We start from the raw sequence: 16,982 nt of genomic DNA, 5'->3' as shown, positions 1-16,982 counted from the left end.
TGTTGAGATACATTCATGCATGAGAAACGACTCACTTGGCTTATGCTTCCTTTTTGGCATCCATCCAGGTTTTCTGTCAGTTCGGATATCTATTTCTGTGGTGCTTCTCCTATTTCAGCAAAGGTCAAAGTTCTATAAAGACTAATAAAACTCCCTTATTCCACATGCATTCTATTTTGTCACATTTTCCAGCAGCTGGCACTTAGAGGAAAACATCCTGGCACAGTCCAAGCCTGGACAGACCTTTCGGCTTTATGAGATAAAAGCACAGGTGGATTTTTAAGATGCCCTCCTTTTCGCATCCTTATATTTTCCCTCTCAGTCCTTCCCCTTCTGTAGTCTTCCTTCCACATGTCTGTCCCAGTGGAAACAGATACAAATGGTGATAAGGAGCCAGATGGGAGCAGCGCTATGAATCCATACTAGAGGCAGTAAAAATTTAGAGGTCCATTGTTAACTCTGGGGGGAGATATTGATTGGTGCTGTGTGTTTAGTGAATCATCAACACTGTCACACTAATAGCAGCCAAGGCAGGCTCATACATATTTTGCCTTCATCCTGACCTATTTCAGTAAGTTCTAATCTAATTAAATGATGGTCATCTGACATTCAGTGCAGACCTAGGCCTCATTATTAGTTTAGCTAATATTTTTTTTTGTTTTTAATTCTGCTCTTGTGGATACTATGTAGATGTGGTACATTTGCAAGAAATAACTCTGTGGCATGATGCCGTTGATCCAACCCTGCAAAGTGAAGCGATGTGGTTCTTTGACAAAAAAAAAGAAAAGAAAATTCTCATAAATTTGTGATAATCTGAGAGAATATTCAAGTTTTTCTCACATATGACCGCCCTCCTCTGGCTCAGTAATTATTATTTTATTTACCTTCAATGGCCTTAATATGTTGTTGTATTATCCTGATGCTTTGAATCCAACTTTTCCAGCACTGAAAAGAAGTTTTCACAATGTATATTTGATAATCAGTCAATTCAATTACAATACAAGAACGCTTTAGGGAGAAAAGAAAGCATAATTCTGTCTTCCAATTTGCTGTATAAACATAATGGAATTCATGATATATTTAAAGCCCACTGTGAGATGATGCAATAAAAACAGACAAGGGATTCAGAAAACAAGGACATCTTTCTTTGTGGTTTGAGTTTGAAGTTAAAACAACAACAACAACTGCATTTCAGCAAGTTGCATCAGTAAAAGACACCATTTGGAGTTCAAAGTCAAATCCTAAAATTGAACAAGTAGGCGCTTTTCATGGTCTAAACGTTGGTATTTCAGTTTGGATGAAATGTGACACACAGTATGCACTAAGGAAGCGAGGCAAACACATTTGCAGGGTTGGACATAGCTGCAGGCAATGTCATAAAGCCCCATTTGCAAGTTCATCCTTAAGACTTCAGTCCTTGCTATCAGAGATGTGAATGCTACCCTCATAAATTAGACGGCTTTACGGGAAGGAAAATATAAATTAAGTTGCACGTAGTCTGTCTGTATATCCTGTGTGTGGACAGCATGCTTGTCTGTCTGTATACACTAGAATTTGTTTCAATTAGGGTTTGGTACTGAAATCTGTACTTTTTTGGGTACTGACTGAATTATGTCTGTACTACTGAGGACCGATTCACGTTAAAATCAAACGGGGCCAAATTTCGGTACCTGACACACACACATACACACACATTAACAATTTACTTAAGTCCACTTGAAAAGAATAATTTACAGAGACATAAATATTATTGATGCACTATACATATCGCCACCTTCCTAAAATAATGGCCCAAGTAATTTTTTGACAAAAATGATTTTTTTTGCCTAAATCATCTCCTCATGGTGCTGGCCACCTTTGGTAAAATTGCCTACATCCTCAGTTGAACAGGTCATTGATTGAGTGATTCTACTCCATTAGTATAATGGCCTATGTCAAGCTTGTGACTTAGGCCGTTCAGTTTTTTGTGTTTTCTGAAAAACCTGAAAAAATAACTTAGGCCATTATTTTAGGAAGGTGACGATCTACAAAATCATGTGCCACTGGCATACAGCAAGTCTTCATACTATTAAGCATACCCCTCTGTTCTTATGGGCATAAGTAACAGCGTATGAGCCTATGATAGCAGACAGAGCACAGAACTTTGCTAGCCGTTTAGCACTCTTTTTGGGCATCCCAAGCTGATGAAGCCCTTTTACAACCAGCCTGTGTGTGTCCCCCAAGCCGCCAAATATGAAAACAAATATTCGGCATCTATAGCCTAACTCTGAGATGGTGTTTTGAAGTGGTTGGTTTTTAATGACCTTGGTCAAAAAAGCTTCCTCCATGCTAGGATCAAAGGTGCATGCAACCTCTAAAATGAACTGGACTCCTCATTGATCATCACAACAACATCTGGTGTATTATAGCCTGGATGCCAGCCGAACTTAGCCCCGCCCACAAAATTCGAGGTCTGACTAGAATCTGAGTATGACCACGTCAGGCTAGGTGTATTAGCAAGCAGGTGTGAGAATGTACCAGAGTTGCTATTGCAGTGCTGGAACATTGATGCTTCTACACAAGAATGTTTGTACATTCTTATCTGTCCTTTCTGCATGTTGACAGAGAGAAAGTCACAATGAGTCATGGCAATGCCGGTTAAGCGGTTGCAAGTGTCGCTACACTTTTCAAAAATCCACGCAGACGGGGAGGTTCGGAATTATTTTTACAACTGAAGTTCATTCTTTGTTATTACAGAGACAAAGTGCCAAAAAAAGGTACCATTGGGTACGGAACCGAATTTCAGAAAAGAATGTGAATGGTACCCAACCCTAGTTTCAATCAGTGTTTGCTGTACCTGTCCCCATGTCGGTGTGCTCCTGCGACATGTGCTGGCTCTGGTGGACCCATTCGCCGTTGCACTTGAAGAAGATTTGAAGAGCAGGCCGAGCTTGACACCGGAGTTTGATGGGGTTACTCTTGATGATGTAAGCATCAACAGGCTCCTCCAGGAAGTGAGGCAGTGTCCCAGACTGGCCATGCTGCAGGGCTTCACCTCGGGGACCTGAAGAATTAAATGAGAATAAGATGAGACTCAAATGGTATAACTGAACAAAAATGGAAGCGAAAGGTTAATTATTAATCGACGGCAGCGAGATGGCGGATTGAAACCATCTGAAATTTCTTCCCTGCTAACTAACCCTGCAGTGAAATGTTATTTTCAACACGCACTCTCTGTGTTCCCCTCAGCTTCCACTATCCCTCACTCTCTGGCTCCCCCCTTCCCCCCACCCCAACCAGAGCCAACTAGCAGCCATTACTCCTTACAGCGACGTCTCCCTCAAACAAATTGTTTTGGAGCACAACGTGAGAAATACCACAACAACAAAACCTCACCCCGTCCCTACAGTCTATTCTCCGCCACAGCATTCCAATGTAATAATTTAGAGAAAGCCAGCAGTAAAACAAATCCTATTATTTCATATTTTAAGGTACACAGGAACGTGCCGACAATAGACAAACCAGCAAACATGTATGGTAAAAAATACAATCTTTATTTGGTTTTAATAATTTACTTCATCAGCGTGAGTTTTTTGAGCTTCTGTGGGAATTTTGAGGCATTGGGTAAGGGTTATCTACACTGCACTGGTGGCTCACTATGTGTCATGCTTTTCTTCTCTGGATGGTAACAAATAGCAACACAGAAATAGAAAAGTTTTGTTGGATGGTGAGAAATCCTGATTTTATGGGAATTTTAAGGGGAACCGACAGGACCTGAAACATGAAGCAAGTTTATATTTTTCATTGTATACTACTATAGCAATGGGTGTAAGCTCTTTTTTTGACAACCACTGTGTATTGGAGAGGTGTAACCCTGCACCATAACCAAATATTAACAAGAACAAAAATCCACACACATCCTTTCACCAGAAAACAAAACAAAAAAGTGATATAAATTACTGGAATAAACATCTAGTTGAACTTGAACAAAATAGAGGCATCCTAATTTTGATCAGGCAGATCTACAGTAGTCCCATCAAGGCCTCTTTGATCTCTCAGATGTTGGTGTTCACTAAAGACGGCCAATTCAGTTGAAGAAATCACAGACAACACACTGGCAACACATTTAACAGGCATTACTCCCTTCTTCCCCGCCCGACTGAGGTGTGTTCCAGTCAGCACACGTCTTTGCTACTTCTAAGGCCCCGCTAGTGTAATTACACTCTGACTAATCCCCTAGTTTGCTGGAACCTCTTTCATGCAAGTGTGAAGGGTTTAGTGAGGCAAACCGTCCCGCGCCCGCCCCTCCCGATCCCAACTCCCCGCTGCACACTGCATGTTTCTCCCCAGTGATGGGTGAACCTCTGAAAACACCATCAGGATTAGAGAACCCGCTCTCTCTTTCTCTCTCTAGCTAATCTAATCCCCCTACCTTTCCTGCCGGATGTCTCCTGATTGAGGGGAATAGATAAAAGACTCTGTGTGATTCCCTGGCTGTGAAAATCACAGCCAGTAGCTCAGTGTTCCCCTCCCCATCCGTAGGACACATTCGCGTTCTCTCCCTCATTCCTGGAACTGAGGCTGAACAAAGAGACATGCTTTTAATTTCAAAATGACTAGCCCCAGGCAAGCTTTTCTTGTACAGAGTGCTCCAATTTGTTTTGCGCACGAAACATTGACATGGCGTGTTTGTTTCTGGATAGATGCAAAACATAGACGTGAGCGTGCATCCCGACGATGATAGATGGGAACATGAATACACAAACACACAATTGTCAAACACTGCCACATCCCTCCAAGTAATGACTCATTTGTGAATAGATCAGGTATTATACTAATGCTTACCAACATGACAGTTTAATGCCACGGCAACTAATACTTCAAATATCAACATCAACAGGAGCAAGGCTTAGTAAAGCATTACAGGCTTTATTTCACTTTCCATAGGATAGTATTGCAGCAGACAGATTAGGCAAGACACAGGGAAAGACCCTCAGGTGTGATTTAACCTAAGGCTGGTGGTGGGACATGGGACTCTAGTGGAAAACAAGCACTTAACTGTCGCTGGGACCAGCATAACATCGTCTTTGCTCTTGAAATTGCTGCATATAGATCACAAAGTGCAACACCATGCAAGGGCTGCTCGATTATGGCAAAAAATCATAATCACGATTATTTTGGTCAATATTGAAATCAAGCTCTTTTTTTGTTATAATTTATTTTTGCAAAACACAATGTGAAGTAATTTCATACATAAATCTCAATGCTCACTTCAAGTCCTTCACAAAAGGACAAAACAGACGAGACATGCAAAACATAAAAATGAATAAAAAAAAACGAATAAATAAAAAAAATCACAAAACAACAAAACACAATAAATGCAAATTCAAAAGTCAAATTCTCTATGAGATTGCCATATCTCTTTAAAAACGTGGAGGTTCCGTCTTTACTCTTATAATAAATGCTGTCCATAACAAAGTAGCTTGGGAGTTTATTCCACCAGTGGACTTTTGCTGGGGGTTTGGAAGCCTTCCATTTTAAAGCTATCCATTTCCTAGCTGCCATCAAAGCAAGATCTATGTACATACTTTCAAATGTATTCTACTTGTCAGACATATTAATTCCCAAAAGACATAAATGAGGTGAAAGGAGAACTGATACGATGTAAACACTGAGATATCAGCTTGATAACAAATTTCCAAAATAACGAAAGTTGTTCACATGACCTAAGCATACAAAAGCCATGATCGAAATCAGATTTTTTAACACAATTACTCATTGACTTTTGGAAAGATGTTGCATTTATTGAACTTAAAAAAAATGTGAAAAAGTTCAACAAATCAACAGTGAAAACACCTAGAACCGTGTAATTTCCCTTAATACTTTTCCCATTTGAACTTTTTTTTTTCATTTGGAACACAAGACAAATAATACCTACCTTGTAGTGAGTACACACATGGAAATGAGATAACTGTAATTATGTGAGATGTGGCTCAAACGGAGTGGCTGCAGAACGCGGTGGCGTTGATGGAGCTGTGGGGTTCCTGTTTTCCATTCTAACATTCTCCGCTCATTTATATCACATGGTCGGGGCGGGGCTGTTATTGGTTCATCTCGATGTTCCCGGGAAAGGCAGAAGACCAATATCTCTCCTCAATATGCTTTGCTGCTGTCATTCAGGAGACCGCTACGCACCGCGCTTCACAGTTTTCTCCGTGATCTACAACCAATGCCTCGGCCCGGCAATAACACACAAGGGGCACAGATACATCTCGCCCAGTTTGAGAGGAAAACAAGATATCACTGCCAAAGGGCTGAGTGATGGCTCTATCAGACACCCGCTCTCTTTCACTCTCTGCCTCTCGGTCCGTCTCACACATAAACCAACTTTTGTCCTGGAAATGCGCACCCATAGTGTGCCAATACTGATGCAACCTGGAAGGGAAACTGACAAACGTTTTAATTTCCTTAAATACAGCAGACGCTCCATCTCCTCACGTGCAAAATTAAAAGCAATGGGTAAATGTGGTCCCTTCGGTCAGTTCAATGTATTCATAGCTTTGAGTGGAAATTTAAAAGAAATGAGGGGGAAAGAGCCCCTAGCTGACTGAACTTATTTAGTAAAGCCTTTGGGTGTTAGCACAGGTTGTTTCAGACAGAGAAAGATGACTCCTGATCTGGTGTACTCGTCATGATTTGGAGATATTGAAAGCAGCAGCCAGGCTGATGTGCCAAACTCTGCTCCACTTTCACCACACTGCCACCCCATATCCTGGCACACAAACTGTTGTCTGTTGCCAGCTCAAACGCTAGCTGATCTAATCGTGTCCTACAGAAACACTTCCTGCTGCTTTTTGTTCTGTATACAGTACAAGCAATCAAGGGAGTGTGTTCACCACACCCCATGTCATCAATTTTGCAGATGACATGGCCCTTCTTTCCAATCTTAGAGCTCAGACTCCAGATCGTGACCAGCTGACTAACTTTATCCAGTGATGCAACAACCCGTGTCTGGTTCACAATATTACAAAAACAAGGAAATGCAGGTGGATCTCACAACAAGACAACTCACTGTAACATACTTCTACTACTGGTGTAGAAACAAAGTGCAGGAGCCACTACAAAATAGCCTCGGGAAGGAACTTTTGGTGGAACATGTGTACATTCAAAAGTTGTTTTACTGGTGCGAGAGAAAACTCAGAACTAAAAGCAAATGTTAATACCTCTTTAAAACACAATCCCCTTGTATGCATGGGGTACTGAACACAAGCTCAATCTGACTGTCCTTTTGACAAAACAATTAGTCCTAGGTTAATATTAGTCACCGTCGTTCGAACAAGACCTGCAGAAGTGTCACTTCCCTAACAGGGTTGTCATGTTTCAACATTGTTACAATGGGTTGTTGTAGTGGTGTTACGGTTGAGATTTAATTACATTTTAAGTTGTCTTTCCTTTATCAGTGTACGCTTTATTTAGATATTTATATTTTCAGTGCTTTACCTTGCCGTCAAACAGCCCTTTACGACGGGGAACTGAAGCTGCTATATCGCCACCAGAGTCCTTTGACAAAAACATTAATTTTAGCTGGCAGAACTCTGGAGTTGCTGGTCTACTGCTGCCTCGATCGGTTAGTTAGTTTGATAGTTTTGTTAGTTCCTAACCCTTTTGGTGTTTTAAATGGATTAAGTAACAAAACTAACAAACTAACTGGTAGGGGCAGGGGTAGACCAGCAACTCCCGTGTTCTGTGGGGTAAAATTTATGTTTTTATCAAAGAAGTCTGGTGGCTTTGAAGACAACAATATAATGGCTTCAGTTCCCCGTTATAAAGCCCCGGCAAGGTAAAGAGGTACAAATATTCTAAATATAGCATACATTTAAACAGATTTGGCTGTTTTAGCGTTTGTCCAAAGCAGTACATTGCTTACCTTAGCTGTAGGTAATACACTGACACTTGATAAGTACCTTATTCAACCCCACTTCAAAAGATCCTAACTATCCCTTTAAGGACAGACAGTTTGCTTAAGAGACATCAATGCCACTATCTGCTCGAATCTACAGTGTATACTAACCTCTAGCAGGCAGGGTACCGGTTGTTACAGCAGTTTCTTCCTGCACAGTCGGAGCTGCACTAAACCACTGTTGATACATTCACACGAAACAGGTTTGCTTCAGTTCGAAAGAGTTTTAATGGATATAAATGACCTTGCACTTGCAGTTTCAGAAACCACAACACTCTCAACACTGCTGGTTTTAATGCAAGTTTCCTTATGTGTCCCTTTTCCATTTCAGTTGCTCTTCATGAATAATGTTCATTGAACCATATTGAATTCAAACACCCACTGTCACAATGTCACAAGTGTGATCTCTGATTTCAAAGCTCTTACAGTTGTGAGGCACCAAAAATGAATCTCCCGCTAATACTGTATGTGAAGTACCAGCATGAACAGAGAGCAAAAAGGAGACAGTGTGTGTGTCAGTGTGTGTTAGCATGAAAGAAAGAGACAGAAGCACAGAGAGTGGGAGAGAATATATGGCTTTAATAAAATGCAACATTGCCTGAATGTGTCTTTGGATAATCAGAGGCTTTTCAGAAGTATTCTTACATATGAGGAACTGACCATCCTTTAATGTCTTAGAAATGCTGCAGTTGTAAAATAACGAAGAGCTATTGTGCATCATAATAATTCATAACTTTTAAGAATTGTAGTCAGAACTTATATAATCTATAATTAGCCTGACATGTCAAAAATAGGAAACTGAAGAAGCACAGGAAATTGCTTTAACTCAATCAACAGCATTCAGTATTACTAATAAGCAGGAAGCAGCTGCTTAGCCATGAATTAACAAACAAATCTACTAATTAATTCGTAGTGTGTTAATTAAGAGCCAGTGGCATAATTGTTTGTTAATTACTTCACCATGTTGACATTTCAGTAACAGGTTTGAAAAATAAGGTGGTTAGTTGGTGAACTGGGGATTCATTCTGCGGATTTTATTTCCTGCTGTGTGTCGTTGCTTTTGTGTAAACACCGATTTTCAGGCTAATGTGCCTGTGTTAATACATGAATAAATACAGCTTGCCAATGGTCAAAGCTGCATTAATTATATATGACCAGTGAGAGGTGTCTTCATAGGCAGTATTGACGCAGATCCGTGCAGCAGATGGATGGTCTAGATTGAGGATCAGAGGTGAAGCTAGCAGAGGAGATGGGGGTGGAGGGAGATTGGTGAAGCAGATGATAGGTGGGTGTTGAAGATGGTGAGAAGCACTGGGGGAGCATCTGTTCAGATCAACCGAGAGCGCGGCAGGAAGACAAAAAAAAAAAAAAAAAAGAAAATGTTCAGCATTTTCAGGAAGTGCTTATAAACCAGTCCAAAAAGAAAGGCACTTTTGTTTTTGGTTCTCAACCAACTTTTGCCTACTAAAGGATCACAACCTTTGACCCCCCACTTCCTTGCCCCCCAGCATAATACTGTGTGATCTTAGACAGCATGCGGAATTCCGGAAGAAAAAGAGGCGTGACGTTAACACAACAGCTTTGGTGTCTGGTGTGTGTGTGCTTGTAGTCCCGCCATGCCGGCTGTCCCTTTTACACAGATGTCGATTTGGCTCATTTACTACCTCCGCTGATGGTTTAACGGGGAAACAACTCGGTCAGACCGTTCCGTGTGCGTACCTGTTATACAGAACGGTGAGGCGGAATAACGGCGCAACATTCCTGCCTTGAACACGTTGTGTGAAAGGAGATTCTGTCTGCAGAAATTTCTGAATGACAGATTCCCCACAGGGGAAAGATGGACTAGCAAAGATGGGATTTTCTTTTTTTATTTTTTTTTTAAATGTTCCAGTGCAACAGCAAATGGGGCGAGAAAGGCGGTAACACATGAAAGCCGGATTGTGTTCCTTGTTTTGCAGACACTACCCACTATTCAACCACATCAAAATACATCAACACAGGGCTAGATGTGTCCCCCTGACAAGCTGACAGGCAATTGACTGCTCTGGCAACTATGAATAATGCACACCAGCTGGATGCATATGGACTCCACTGGACAGTGGAAGTGCAGCTAGGTTTCCATGTTAGTTTGCCAAACTAAAGGATTAAGTCAAGGTGATAACCAGACAATAGCCAGATTGCATTACATTATTTAAAATCACATCCCTGTTTCTTTTCTTGTCCCCAGGCAAGTCTCACAGTTACTTCGGTCAGGCTGCAGAAATGTAAATTTCTTTGCTACGGGAGTCACAGCAGCCATATATTTCTGCTCTGCCTCTCAGACTCAAAAACAACATGGCCACACCAGAAAGAGATGCCAGAGCGCTTTGTTCAAATATTGATGCAAACCTCTCATCTGTCATCTCAGGACACAACAGACATGTACACACACACTCACACACACACACACACACACACACACACTCACACACACACACACACACACACACACACACACACACACACACACACACACACACACACACACACACACACACACACACACACACACACACACACACACACACACAGTGTGTACCACAGCTGAAGCACTCCTAGGCAAAGACAGTTTTCCATACACACATGCCAGATGTTGCTCAATTGAAACATGGATAGACAAATTATGACTCTTTGCTCTGATTGACTATTTTCCTCTCGGATGACCACATTGTGTCAAAATGTCTAAAAATTCTCATCGTTTCTCTTTTATCAGCGAAGCCCTGCTTCACACACTCAAAGTTACACCACACATGGGAGCTGCTTACTACGAGCAAGCTCTTATCTGTTGGATAGCAGCCCCACTGGAGCAGCGGGGGGGATAGGAGCCTAGTTTAAGGACACCTGGATGGTGGAATATAAAGGATTAAGCACTACTCATACACTCTGCCAACAGGATGTATCCTGTATATCTGTGAGGTACAGCGTTTGTGAGTGTATCACATCAGGCTTCTGTTGTTTAACATTAGTGGGATGGAGACGATGAGACAGATTGTCAAAGCACACAGCATGAACAATAGAAATAGAGTCTCTGATAAGTTTAGGTTATACTGTATTTTTGGTGTATTAATAGTAATGCTGCAAGATGTTGTGCAAAATGGCTGCTTGAAAATTTGACACGTTAAGAGAGAAGATCAGAGTTGATTTCAGTTTTCTGAGTTTCATGCCTCAGGCAACATACAGGGCTATCTTCTTGGTGGAAGTTGTCGGGGCCACATGCAAAGAATACTGAGAGGAAGACTACAGCACTTTCACCTCCTGCTCATTTTTGCTTGATTTTTTTCAGATAAAAACTTTTTCTAACTAATTCAAACTAATTCAAAGATGCAAATACAACATGACCTATATGGTGTATGGCAGCGATCGTCAACTGGCGGCCCGCGGGTCACATCCAGCCCACCAAAGCTTCCAGTCTGGCCCGCAGAATAATAATTAATTCAGAAAGTGCGAAGAGGAAAAAAATGCGTCCTGGTATTAAAGTGCTCATATTATGCCCATTTTTAGGTTCATAATTGTATTTAGAGGTTGTACCAGAATAGGTTTATGTGGTTTCATTTTCAAAAACACCATATTTTTGTTGTACTGCACATTGCTGCAGCTCCTCTTTTCACCCTGTGTGTTGAGCTCTCTGTTTTAGCAGAGTGAGGCATCTAACTTCTGTTCCATCTTTGTTGGCAGTCGCACATGCGCAGTAGCTAGGTAAGTCAGAAGCAGAGCTAGCAGCTAGGCGAGCATTATAACGTGTTACAAAGTGATGCACGTTTGTCTCTGAAGTAAAGGCTGGACTACAATAGAGCTGTTTGGAGCAGTTTGTGAACAGTGTTTTCTGTTGGAGATGGTAAGTCCCTTTGGGGTGGACTTTGGACTTTTTCGCTTTGTAAACCTATAACCTGCACAAAATAAATATAACACAATAAAGGAAAGGGAAAAAGCCAAAAAGCATAATATGAGCACTTTAAGCATTTCTAGCGTTCACAGCAGGCAACATTCCACAGGGAGAGCGCAAACCCAGCCCCCTGTATTTGCATCTCACATGCAGATTAGTTTCGATATTGCGGGATGATCTAAGTCACACTGGACAACAACCATGAGAAACCAGACAAAATGCCATGCAGCTTCAAGTACAATTTATTTGGCTACAAGCGTTGCATTTTGGAAGATGGACGGGACATTGAACAGCGATGTCCGCGCTGCACACAGCAGAGCCGAGAGGTAGCTGGTGTTACAACATGCAGCACATGTACCAAACCTGGAATGATACAGAGCGGAGTATCAACAGCCCCTGGCGCTGATGACAACTCAAGCCGCCTACACATGATCCGCGGCAAAACTGCAAGGTAGGGTGCAGAGCTGAGAGGCGAACCAAGTGCAATAAAACCTTCGTGAGTGAAAACCCAATTCCTACTTATCAATACTTACCTATTCAACAGGCATAAACATGTAGAAAGCCATATCTGCTAAATCGGCATGCAGCTTCTCTGTCATCGGCTGTTTTACAAAAACACAGAGCGCTACTCTGCAAACAGATTTATCTTAGTTATCTTACACAAATCTTGAAATTTGGACAAAGTCTTGTCAACTTAGCTGCTTGTGTAAACAAACCATCCTCTCCGCTGGAGTGGTGAATCCATGTTGTATGGTATGCATAATAATAATAATAATAATAATTATTATTATTATTATAAAATAATATATAAAATACATTTATTTTATATAGCGCTTTAAAAAAGGTACTCAAAGGCAAAAAATCCACGAAAAAAAAACTGACTGATCGGTAACAGGATCAGCTTAACAACAATAATAAATACTAGAGATACATATTACAAATAAAAATGAATATTAAAAGGTTCAGCAAAACAGCATAGAAACAGGATAAATAAATAAATAAAAAATAGAGATAGGTTTTGAGTGCGGTTTTGACATGAGCAAGTGATGTGGAAAGTCTGAGGTCTTTGGGGAGAGAGTTCCAGAGGGAGGGGGCTGCAACGGAGAAGGCCCTGTCCCCCCAGGTTCGGTGCTTGGGGCGGGTGAGAGGGGAAAGGAGGTTGGCATGTGTGGATCTGAGGTTGCGGGTGGGAGTATGACGGTGCAGCAGGTCAGAGAGGTAGGAGGGGGCGAGGTTATTGAGAGCTTAGTAGATGATGAGGAGGATTTTGAACTGGATTCTGTGTTGGATGGGGAGCCAGTGGAGGTCCTGGAGGACTGGAGTGATGTGGTCTCTGGTGCTGGAGTGAGTGAGTAGATGGGCGGCTGAGTTTTGGATATATTGTAGTTTTTTTTGAGGTGGGCGTGCAGTACATAATATTGTTGCAGTAGTCCGGTCGGGAGGTGATGAAAGCATGGATGAGTGTTTCAGCGGCTGAGAAGGAAAGGGAGGGACGAAGGCGGGCAATGTTTTTGAGATGGGAGAATGCAGATTTGGTGATGTGGTGCTCAAAGTAGAGGGTTTGGTGGAAGATCACCCCGAGGTTGCGGATTTGTGTGGATACTGGAAGAGAAGAACCATCGATGCAGAGAGAGAAGTTTTGGCAGGATTTGTTGAGGGATTTTGGGCGCTGATGAGGATTTGGTCATGACCATTTGGCTACCAGGATGCCCCAGTGATCTGATTTTAAGTGGGGTTAGCACATTAATAATGCAGCAGCTCATGTAGCATCTGTTAAGCACAGTACCCTATGTCATAATTTGCTAGATTGATATAGATGTATTCTATACATATAAATACTAAAGACAAATACTGTAGGTGTTGCTGTTATGACATCTTAATTCCTTCAGATATATAAAGTTTTCATAAAAGCACCACCGCAATACATTTTGTTGTTTTGGTTTTAGGAAGAATGTGTGTGTGTGTGTGTGTGTGTGTGTGTGTGGTGTGTGTGTGTGTGTGTACAAACCAAAGCCTGTGTGTACAGTTTGTGTGCATGAGTCTGTGTGTATGTGTGTCACCTACAAACACCCAGGTGGTATATGTGTCTTCATCGGTGTTGTGACAGCTCTCCAGCCTGGTTTTGGCAGCTCTCCCGATAATCAAAGAGTAAACATGCTGAAGCAAAAGTGGGTTACCTGGATGTCAAACTGACAAAAAAAGTCTTCCATTTTCTGTCCCATAAACCACTTCTCAATAAGGTTTTGCTCACATTTATATTAGGGGGGGAAACAAACTCAAATGCTGCACACATTTGCATACGCCTTTCATATTCAGTATCTCAAATAATTCACTCGAAGACTTTTTCCTCCACCAAGGAAATGAGGAGTGTAAACTAAAAATATGACAAATAAGCTGTAGAGTCATGTATATGAGTGCAGAGAGCAGGGATAATCCTAAAAAATCCACTCAAACTTGTGACTTGACTTTTTCATAAGTTATAATGACTGGGCCTTAATGATGGACAGTACCAATTTAAATAGAAACAGATTTTTTTTTTTTGCTTCAATATTTTGTTAGCCAGAAAGATTTTCCTTAACCTCTGCTTACACTACTTGCCAAACAATGAAAAAGCCTCATTGTTCCGTTCTTCTGACCACCTACGTGTATTGATATTTGTAGATGTTCCCTGATCCTGAGCAGAATATGCTGATCAGTCATAACATTTATAATCCTTGATATTTTCATGAAATCAAACCTCACTTGATATAATTTATGGTCAGCAATAGTCAGGGTGTTTATTTTGACAACTGCCAATCCGCAAAGTAACATTTTAAAGTTACTAGCCAATTTGGCCGGTGATGAATGAAGCTAAGCGTCTGTTTCAATGGGCAGGCTGCAGAAACGACGCGACAAGTCAGTGTTTCCTGATTGGTCGGTTTTCTGCTAAGTTATTTGGGCAGTGTGTGTGGTTTGTTTTTATTTTTGTATTTTTTATTATTTTTATTATAATTTTATTTTTATTAAATTTTTTATTTAAATAATATTTAAATAAAAATAAATAATTTGGATTTTTTTGGGAAGAAAAAAAAAAAAAAAAAAAAAAAAAAAAAAATAAAAAAAAAAAAAAAAAAAAAAAAAAAAAAAAAAAAAAAAAAAAAAAAAAAAAAAAAAAATAAAAAAAAAAAAAAAAAAAAAAAAAAAAAAAAAAAAAAAAAAGAAAAGAAAAAAAAAAAAAAGAAAAAAAAAAAAAAAAAAAAAAAAAAAAAAAAAAAAAAATAAAAAAAAAAAAAAACAAAAAAAAAAAAAAAAAAAAAAAAAAAAAAAAAAAAGAAAAAAAAAAAAAAAGAGGAGGGAAGGGGAGGGGGAGAAAAAAAAAAAAAAAAAAAAAAGAGGGAGGCGGAGCAAACAAAAACCACAAAGAAGAAAAAAAGGGAGGAAGGCGGGCCTAACTCGCGCGCATAGAGGAAAGGAAAAAAAAAAAAGGGAGGAGAAAAAGAAAAAAAGAAACAAAAAAAAAAAAAAAAAAAAAAAAAAAAAAATGAGAGGGGGAAAAAAGGGGTGGAACATCTGATTGGCTGGGAACTTTAAAAAATCTACTAGCCATGTTGTCTGGTGATCAAAAACGTTAGTGTGAAGCCCTGGCACTAGTCAATCCAATGTATTTACATTCTGTAATTTCCTCTCTACATAGCAGTTCTGATTGTAAGTGGCGGAGTCCGACATTTGGTCGGACTTCTGCAGTCTTAGATTCAAGATTTAAAAAACTTTATTGCCTTAGGTTAGGGGCTCACACTAAACATAAACTTCATACCGTACACCCATGAAAGACCCATCAATTTACATTAAAACACAAACAACTCCATTAATAAATAAGAGCAAGTTTGCAGAGCTGCATAACAAAGTAGCAACAGTCTGTTTGGTCTGGTCTAAGATGGATATTGCAGTAGGAATGAAAGTCAGTTATCATTTTGGCCAGCGGTGGTCTGTAGCGACTGCCTGGTGCAAGTAGCTGAAAGCAGTGGTCAAGGAGGGTATGAAAGGTCCTTACGGATGAAGACTGACTTTCTTTTCTTTTCTCTGTGAGGAAGTTGAACCAGGATGCAATGTTGAGTCTGACATTGTAATTTAATCTCATTGAGATCAACCTCACTGTTTACTGTTCACCTTCCTACAGCTGTATCAAAGCTGCACGTTACTGCCACACATTAAATTGAATAAACATGGGGTGGCTTTTATTGTGAAGCAGTCACAGGAAACGTAGTCTCACTTTGCCAGACCTTCCTCCAACGCGCTGCGGAAGAGGGTCTGGCTAGTCCACACAGCATTCCGGGATGGGAGAAAAACCTGCTCTGGTTTAGTGGCACTTCTTTAAGCCAATCACAATCGTCTTGGGCGGTGCTAAGCGCTGAAGGGAGCCACGTTGCCGCTGCAAAGTAGCCTCGGGAAGGAACTTGTTATGGTGGAACGTGTACGTTCAAAAGTTGTTTTAGTCGAGCGACAGAAAACTCAATATTGGACAGATAGTCTGGCTAGCTGTCTGGATTTACCCTGAAGAGATCTGAGGAGCAGTTAACCATAGTCCTCAGAAATCCACCAGAGTTTAAAATGCCAACACAAAGAAAGCGGAAGGTAACGGACATCCGGCCCGAAAAGAGTGAAATCCAGTGGCATTTCCGCCGGCAACGGAGCAATCCCGCAAATGAAACGTCGAGGATATAGACTAAAGGAAACGTAATTTTTTTGTTACAGAGGTTAGTGCTGACTGTGATTGTTCAACAACACATGTACAAAACACAACATTTCTGCATTTTTTGACAGCTGAAAAATATTTCAGGGGCTGATAGAACAAGAAGGAGAAGCTAAAGTGAGCTGTCAGATGAAAGGTTTCAGAAGACAGACAACACACCTCCAATTTCTCAGCAAGCTAAACTACTTCTTTTACTGTACTATGCTGTTGTGCTGTGCGCTGCATGAAATCAGATCCTGGTTGCTCATGGCATGATGGAAAACAGCCAATTATTGACTGATTTATTTATTAAAAGATAAGACTTTGTTTGGCTGCCGCCCATATTTCTGGGACCTGGAGTATTAGACCTTATCTCCTGTTACCACCAGAACAAAGGGTTGCCACTAAATCAT

General features: G+C 40.6%; 1 protein-coding gene across 1 annotated transcript in view; it reads right to left on the bottom strand.

Moving 5' to 3' along the window:
- LOC120545040 (netrin receptor UNC5D-like) overlaps window positions 1-16,982 on the bottom strand; it is a 202,485-nt gene that overhangs the window by 79,587 nt on the left and 105,916 nt on the right. The window contains exon 2 of the mRNA XM_039778981.1: window positions 2,837-3,043. Within this exon, the coding sequence (XP_039634915.1) occupies window positions 2,837-3,043 (207 nt within the window). The remainder of the gene's footprint in view (window positions 1-2,836; window positions 3,044-16,982) is intronic.

Source organism: Perca fluviatilis, chromosome 17 (assembly GCF_010015445.1).
Source record: "Perca fluviatilis chromosome 17, GENO_Pfluv_1.0, whole genome shotgun sequence".
Lineage (NCBI taxonomy): Eukaryota > Metazoa > Chordata > Actinopteri > Perciformes > Percidae > Perca > Perca fluviatilis.
Note: the sequence above shows the minus strand (reverse complement) of the source record. Positions and strands in the feature narration are given on the sequence as shown.